Here is an 8,154-nt window from a genome sequence, read left to right as displayed (position 1 = left end):
ACACGGTGACACGTGACCACGAGCTCGTGCACGTGACACTTTGGGAGTGTGCATGGGCGGCTTGGCTGACTCGCAACACCAACTTGGCGAGCGCTTGTCGTTAATGTGAGTGACGATTCTCAAATATTTGCATCAGTTCATCCCCACTGCCTTTATGTGAGGAGGTTTGAAAGCCTTAATTTTTATTTGACACATTCTGCCCAAATAACGTAGTTTGTTGCTAGATGCGGCATCCAAACTAATCTCTGTTTAAACCGCGATTTGAGCTGCGGCGATTTTGGCGGGAAAGAAAGAATAATGTGACTTTTTATGAGGTATCTGATATCAGTCGGCTGCCTACTGCTGTTTTTGTTTGCACTGTTAAGAAGTTCCGCAGCACACCCCTTTTCACGATCGTTGCAGCTCTTGCTTGCCGTTGTCATGTTTTCAGATGTCTGTTCATTGTTCTGTCGTGCTTTCAGATCCGTCGTCGTGTGATGATGTCGAGCCGCCGGGGCCTGTTTATTGTGTTCGAAGGATGTGATCGGACAGGGAAGTCGACTCAGGTGAAATTACTTGCCGAAGTGCTTGCCGGCAAGGGTCACAAGACAGATACCATAGCGTTTCCCAAGCGCACCACCGCCACTGGAAAGCTGCTCGACGGTTACCTCAAAGAGAGCACGAACCTGGATGATCATGCCGTTCACTTACTATTTTCCGCGAATCGGTGGCAGGAAGCTCAGGCAATACGTCAAACGGTTGCGCGACACACGACGGTAATTTGCGACCGTTACGCTTATTCCGGCGTTGCTTTTTCGGCCGCCAAATCCCTGGATTTCACGTGGTGTCAACAGCCGGATAAAGGTCTACCCGAGCCTGACCTTGTTTTCTACATGAGCGCTTCGCCCGAAGTGTTGAATGCTCGTGACGGCTTTGGCACGGAGCGTTACGAGAAGGTTGAGTTTCAGACCAAAGTTCGAGCGAACTATGAACGCTTCGCCGCTCTCGAAAGTGGCAGTGGGCGCTGGGTGAATATCGATTCGGCGCGGAGCATCGAGGAGGTCCACCGCGACATCCTCAGTTGCGTGCTTGATGTCTTATCTAGAGATCGTGGAGAATTAGGAAAACTTTGGTCAAAATGACCAAGATTATGACGTTATAATTCGGTTCATTCGCTGCCACTCATTGCACGCCGGCCGTACCGAGAATTCCTGCCATCTGTTTTGCGGGATCATGGGACGAATTAATTCCTCGCATTTTTTGGCTGTAATCAATGCATTGTGCAACGTATTTTGTACGCCTTCGAGGAGCATTTGTATTTTTGAAATGAATTTGCAATGATTACATAAAGGTTCAGAATTTTTGCTTAACAGCATGAGCATTGGTGTCGATCAATTTTCAATTGGGGTTTGCTTTTGTTCTCGCAGCAAATATTAAATTGAAGCTATGAAACAAAGCACAATTTTATTTGCAAAAATGTTTAACTTTTTTTTTTTTTTTTTCTGTGAAGCAGTTCTTAAGGCCCTTTACATGATTGCTGTCACAAAACATTGATCACACTACTTTTCAGTCAGAATTTAACTTGGTGTACATGGTTTATTTCAAGCAGTAGCCTTTTTATTCGTTAAGCAGCGATGCAAGCTTTGGTTTTGTTTGGTTTATGGTGTTTAAAGTCCCAGAGTGACACTAGCTATGAGGGATACTATTGTGGAGGGTTCCTTTACTGTGCATTGACAGCACACATACAGGTAACTTGCATTTTGCCTCCATTTAAACGGGACTATTGTGCTGGAATCGAATTCGGCTAACCTAGCTAAGTAATCGAGTGCCCTAACCACTGAACTGCTGTGGCGAGGACACAATGCAATCTTTGAATTCTTCGGTAATACATGACAGTTTGCAGTCTTACATGTGGAACAAAACAGCCACTAAACCAGTGCGCTCTACCGTTAGTCAAACCATGTATATTTATATGCTAAACTAGGATAGCTACTGAGAATTCATGCAGCTTGTTAGTATAATAAGAGAGTAATTACTCATCGGCATCCACCCAAGTGCAACCATATGGCTACAAAGGAAAACTGTACAGCTTTCTCAGAAACTTCACAGTTAACAAAAAAAATTCGCCCTGGTCTGGGGATCGAACCCGGGACCACCGGCTTTCCAGGGCAGTTGCTGTACCAACTGAGCTAACCAGGATGGTCGGAGATCTGATGGTAGGGCGAGAGCAAATTGATCAATAACTCGAAATAGGAATGGTGTTGTCGAATCGAATATTCGATCAACACCTTGTTATACTCCGTTTCATACATCAGGTGCAACGCAGCGAAACTATGCAAGTAGTCCGCAAGAAATAGGTGTATCACTATGCGCTCGTTTGGTTACCGAGTGGTTTCTGCGGAAACGGGCTCGATTCCGAACATAGACGTTTGCAATAACTTGCTTCACGTGCCTGGACATCTTTGCAGTGCGGATCTTATAGAAAAAATCTGCTCCGAAGAGGCAGTCGAGGTTGCTGCAGCAGGGTTGTGGGGTAGCGAAAACGCGACACGAACGAAAACAACAAACAAAGCATACAAATGCAGCGAATCTGATCTTTGCTCCTTAAAAAAGGTGATTTTTATGGAGTTGATGGCAAATGTAAGATGTACGTATTAAGCTTGCAGACAAAGCAACTATTATTTCTTGTCGTTGAGAGCAGGCACTATTTTTCATCGTGGATGCGGGGAGCGCAAACAAGAGCTCTAACTTTGGCAGTGTTGCACTTGATGTATAAAACAAAGTATAGTATGTCTTGGAATCATTCTAGCTTTAGATACACTGACATCAGTCCTGCATGCATAAAGTATTTTTTGTATTGATCCTCAGCAGTGAATACCCTTTATCCTGGACATATTATGTAACAGAAATACCCGGTTTGACTAGCATATTTCTTCCAATGTGTGATTTATGTATTTCAGACAAAGGTGATATATGGCCTTGATAGAATGCTAAATGTACTTATCCAGTGGATGTGCGACCTTCCATGAGAAGGCACAGGCAGACAGGGGTTGGCTGCACTTCTGCATAAGCATAAAAGTGTTGCACTGATATATCAGTGCATTTTAATTGACCTCAAGTTGTCGAGATTAGTCTATTGCCTTTGTTAGTGGTGTGCCTTGTTACATTGGACCCTCTATACCCGCATATTATGCTGTCTTTATTGAAATGCCCTATGTCATTCATGGCCAACTACAAATATGAATCTGATGCATCATGTCTTCTAGTTGGTGATGTGTCAGATTTCATTGTGAACATTCAACCATGTTGCATTAATTGATCAGCACTAAAGTCAGTAGTGTGATGGCACACTAGTATGTGAAACTGAAATTCATCACCTCTTGTACTGGCAGGAACATGTGGCTAGGTAAAAGCCGTTAGGCTGGTGGGCTTTTTGTACAAGCTTTTTGTTAGCTGTTCTTAAGCTCTCACTGTTATTGTGTGATAGGCACATATTTCTGGCCGTATGTCGTGTCTAACCTTGGGATGTCCATGCTGTAAGGCCACGAGCACATTTTCACTGCATCCCGAGAGCACAAAGTCAAGTGGGCAGGTGTGATTAGAAAGTTTGCGGGGCTATGAGGGCAGCTGCTGGCACAGGACAGGGTTAATTTAAGGGGGTAGGTGAAAGTATCTGGACAAGAAATATATGGTCAAAACTACTTATTGATCACTGGATGTAAATGCCATTTAATTAATGTCTATTAATCTTGAAAGACACGAGGGGGCATCGGGGTAATGCTGTTATCTGCTAGTGAGATTCCGACTATTGGAAACACTCCTTCTCCAGTCACCTCTGTGTGGCCTGACTGCTGTATTCTATTTTGTGACCAGCAGCTCACTCAACACTATAGAGTGTCACCCCTATCTGTTCTCACTTAGTGTAGTGACTACAAGTAATGTGATAGCTTGCTACTGTATGCTAATGAGTGTGTAAGATAACGAACAGAAATTAAAGGATTAGTGATCTAGTGAGTAGCAAAATGCATCTACGCAAACGAAGAGATAGTCCTAAAGAATGCAAAATGGAATGGCACAAATCGTTATAAACAAGGGCAATCTATACAGTTCATAGTAACTTGAATTGGCACTAGTGGCGCTCTGCTTGTACCGAACTGTTTTCTTCATTTAATTCGGAGCATTTTTGCAAGCATTTCTGTCGTTAGGAAGCTGTCAAACTTTAGCATTTAGAAATGGCTATACTGAACACGCGGATTATCCTCTTAAAAATTTTGTGTATAGGAAAGTTGCGCCATATATCGGACTGCAATTTCCACCGATCATTCGATATATCAAACCACACGCTATGTCCATTTAATGCTCTTCTCTTAAAGGGAAACTTCGGTGGTCTTTTCATCATTTTAAGTTTTTTTCGCCTTTATTTTCTTTGTTTGTGATTGCATTGCATTCCTCGTGGTCTCCTGACTCCGATATAAAAACCGTTTTTCTAAATTCTAAGTGGAACTATTTTTAAATAGAAAGAACAGGAAACCAAAACTGTTTTCATGACTAGAAATGATTTTGCATTGGACGAAACGGTGAGGTCACTTACGGTATTGGAAAAACACTCGCACATGCGTTGGATGGTGGAAATAGTCTGGAAATCATGACGCTGTATATAAAATCTGAGATAGCCTGATACAGGCCTCAAAACTTCATGATCATGCTGGGAGCAGGCAGTAAAGCAGGTATATCTGTGACGTCACAACCGCAGGGTTGCCCTCCACGAAAAATGCAGTTTAAAATGGAGTTGCGCGTGAGTGAATCATCGCACGGCGCCCAAATTTTGCACAGTGCTTCAAGGAGGAGGAAAACCTACAGCAAATTTTCTGCCATATGCGAATGTCGAAAAACCTCCGGAGTTGCCTTTTAAAACACCGTTAACCAATTTTCACGCGCAGGCGGTGGTTGGCTGCGTGTACGCCGGCGGGCGTAAGCAAGAGAGGAGAAAACACTCTGACCACATGATCATGGTCCCTTTGAATCAACGTAAGCTCAGATGTGGCCGAATAAAAACAAACGTCCTACAGTTGAGCCGCAATCATTCGGTGCACTCTATTCCGCAAGCATGTACCACCGGTGCTCCAGCCTTCGTTTCGTGGTCCTCCACTGCGGATGCTCTTCATCGTAGAAACTATAGTGGAAACATTCATTGCTTAGGCCCCACCGTTGCCAGTCCTGAATGGGCTGTGCGTTCGCACGCTTTTAAAGCGAAATCTACGCCATATGTTTCGCGACCTTCAGCCGTTCTGGAGCTGCGCTGGCTCGACCATATTCATTCGGACGTTCAATCGGGAGCGAGCCGGATCTTTTGTGCGGCTCTTTCAAAAGAGCGGGTGAGCGGCGGCTCTTTTAGTGATCCGATCCGTGCCGAACGGTTCCTTGGGAGCCCTGAGGGGCTTTATGCTTTAGAGAGCCCTTCTCGTCGGTGGCATCTGTTAGCGATGCGCTAGCAGCGACTGACGCCGCCGCTAGCGAGTCAAGACAACGTGACTGCGTAGAATGGCTGTAGGAAGAAGGAAAAGAAAATGCACGGGCCACTACTGGCTCTGTAGCTGAGCTGCTGAGCCACCTCCGCTGCCTCGTGCAGACAGAAGAGAAAATAGAGATTGATTTATAGGAAGGGAAAAGCGCGGTAACTGTCTCACTTGTTTTCTGTGGACACCTCAACCGCGCCGTAAAGGAAGGTGGGAGTGAAAGTGGAAAGAGAGACAGAGGAGCCGTAGTGGAGGGCTACGGAGTAATTTCGACCACCTGGGGATCTTTAAGTGCGCTGACATCGCACAGCACACGGACGCCTCTTTGCTTCGCCTCCATCGAAGCGCAGCCGCCGAGGTCGGGTTCGAACCCGGGTACTCCGGCACAGTAGTCGGGCGTCTTACCACTGCACACCCCGGCGGGGCAGAAAATAGAGAACATCGTCGCTGCCATGCAGAAAGAGGAGGAGGGGGTCCCCCTCTTCCTGGGTGGCGGCGAGGGTGCTCTCCGGTTGCCGAAAGGCCGGCTCGCTGTCAGCGGATCACGTTGCGTGTATTCCGTTCTCACTCGCTAGCGGTATGTCTGTTCGTCGTGCAACGTTCCTATGGGCCCACGCGCTGCTTCCCGCAATCTTCCGATAACTCAATTGCTATTTTTCTCCGACCACAAAGCTTTTTTCATGACAGCCTAGTGGAGTGTTCTTGATGGAATACGTGTGAAAAAGTGAAAAAAAAAAAGTAATTTTACATACGTGTCTTGCTCGAAATCTTGCCTCAATCTATCGAAAAGGTGAAACAGCTGATAAGCTGCGCTCAAATTTCGCATTATGAAGTAACGTAATCTGGGCAGTGTTTTGAGCAGTTTTGAGAGCCGTCGTTCAGTGAGCCGTCAGGAATCGTTTCGCCAGAGTCGGGCCTTCTGCTTGCTGCTTCTTTAGCGCCGTTATCAGTGCGAGAACAACTTAAGTGGACAGGCAGCGGTGGATCAAGCCGGCCTACAAAGAAAAGAAAAAGTGCGGTCTGTATGATCCTTCGCCGGAACGCGGTCTGCGCTGTACAGTATACTGTTGGCGCAAAACCCAGGAAACCTGTGCAATGTTCGGAAGGTGTTATGTAGTCCATACTATTTTTTTTTTCTAGTGTGTACATTGGATAGGCTGGAAGGTGCCTAAATGAAAGACTCGGAGTACAAAATAACGTTCAGAACAAGAGGGGTAATATTACTCAGCACTGTACAATGCATGCCGGATGCAACCCGTTGGCGAAGCAGAGCGTTTTCTGCGCTGAGGTTGTCTTGGCCCGGCGGGACTGTACAAAGTGGGCAGATGATGGCGGAGGGCGCGCGTTGGACTGAACAGCTGCATGGACCCAGATTTGTGGATGGGAGTGAGGGCCTTGCGGGGGAGGTAGCGTGGGCCAGTCCAGTGAACTGAGAGTCTGTAGGTTGTACACTTGGTTTTGCTGAGTCGGCTTGCGTGATGTAGCAAGTTTACATGCCTTGCATGAGCCAGTGCCGGTGAGATGTGAGCCTTCACACAAGATGCATTTGGGAGTGCACGGGTGTCTTGGACAGGATGTTTTCTCCCACATCGCGGGGAGAGGTTGGCCTTAGGTAGATGTCAGATGTATCTGTGTCCAGGAATTGGTGCAGGCGTCCGGGCTGCCTCTGTAGGGCTTGCATCGGTATATAATTGTGCTCAGGTAGTTGACGAAATAAAGGACGTAGTCTTCTACAAAGGTGATGATTATAGAATTAGTCTTCCCCATGCACCTACAGCCAAGATTTTGTAGTTGAGGTTGCCTTGCACTACGTAGCGGTAGACTTCAGCAGGTGTTTCTTGGCAGTAATATTGCGAGATGACGCCAAGGGTGCTCCAGGAAGGGGTGCTGTATAGGCCGCACAGGGATGTTATTTGCCATCGATATTGAGGGAGGTGAGGTGCCCACCGTGAATGCGTGGGTGGACCCGGAGGAAGGCTTCTGAAGGAAGCATAGTCTTGAGCTGTTCCTGGATGGCGTTCTGTATTTTGATGCCTGAGATCCGATCTAATTGAAGCTCACCGCGAGGACGAAAAATCACACGAGTTCTTCTATAGGAAGTGATGGGAGTTGTTTGCTGCGTTGGGCTGTACGCGCGTTGATTTTGTTGCCAGCGTTGCACGGGTTGGAGCCGTGCCTTTCCTTGGCGCGGATGCATTTGTCGACGCGTTCCGAGTGCCAGGATGAGCGTCTCCAGCAACCTATGCAGCTGCAATTGCGGGGGGACTTGTCGGGCTTCTGCTCTCGGGTCTTGTATACGAGTCATGGAGAGCTGTAAGCCTTTTAGATTGCGTTGCTTGTTCCGTGGTGGGCTGTCCTTCCACGGTGTACTGCTGGGAGACTCAATTGCTAGGCTTAATGTGGCGGCTCACCGGCGCAGCACTGAGCCGGTTAAAATAGCTAAAGTTTGTTTTAGGCTCCTCTTGAGCGATTTGTAGGAGATCATCGAGCACTTATGTAGCTTGTCAGACAACTCTAGGTCGCTATGGAATGTGTGGCAGGAAAACAACGCACCTTTCGACGGAGCCGACGTGCAGACAATCCGGCGGGGTCGGTTCCCAGGCAGCTTTTCCCGTCGGCTTAGAACGCGCAGATCGGCAGCATGGCAAGCAAGGAGACA

At 47.0% G+C, this 8,154-nt stretch overlaps 1 protein-coding gene across 4 annotated transcripts; it reads left to right on the top strand.

Moving 5' to 3' along the window:
* The first annotated feature begins 38 nt into the window (after positions 1-38).
* On the top strand, positions 39-1,379 carry LOC146185376 (uncharacterized). 4 transcript variants are annotated; one of them, XM_084606321.1, is made up of 2 exons: positions 39-105; positions 462-1,378. In XM_084606321.1, exon 2 carries the CDS (start codon positions 477-479, stop codon positions 1,119-1,121), a length of 645 nt encoding a protein of 214 aa, XP_084462447.1. In that variant the 5' UTR covers positions 39-105; positions 462-476; the 3' UTR covers positions 1,122-1,378. The 4 variants fall into 4 exon arrangements, with proteins under 4 accessions (XP_084462447.1, XP_084462448.1, XP_084462449.1 ...); XM_084606322.1 differs by having other exon boundaries at positions 73-156; positions 462-1,379; XM_084606323.1 differs by having other exon boundaries at positions 104-164; positions 462-1,379.
* Positions 1,380-8,154: the final 6,775 nt, after the last annotated feature.

Source organism: Amblyomma maculatum, chromosome 6, assembly GCF_055883805.1.
Source record: "Amblyomma maculatum isolate TAMU_Amacu chromosome 6, ASM5588380v1, whole genome shotgun sequence".
Taxonomy (NCBI): Eukaryota; Metazoa; Arthropoda; class Arachnida; order Ixodida; family Ixodidae; genus Amblyomma; species Amblyomma maculatum.
Note: the sequence above shows the minus strand (reverse complement) of the source record. Positions and strands in the feature narration are given on the sequence as shown.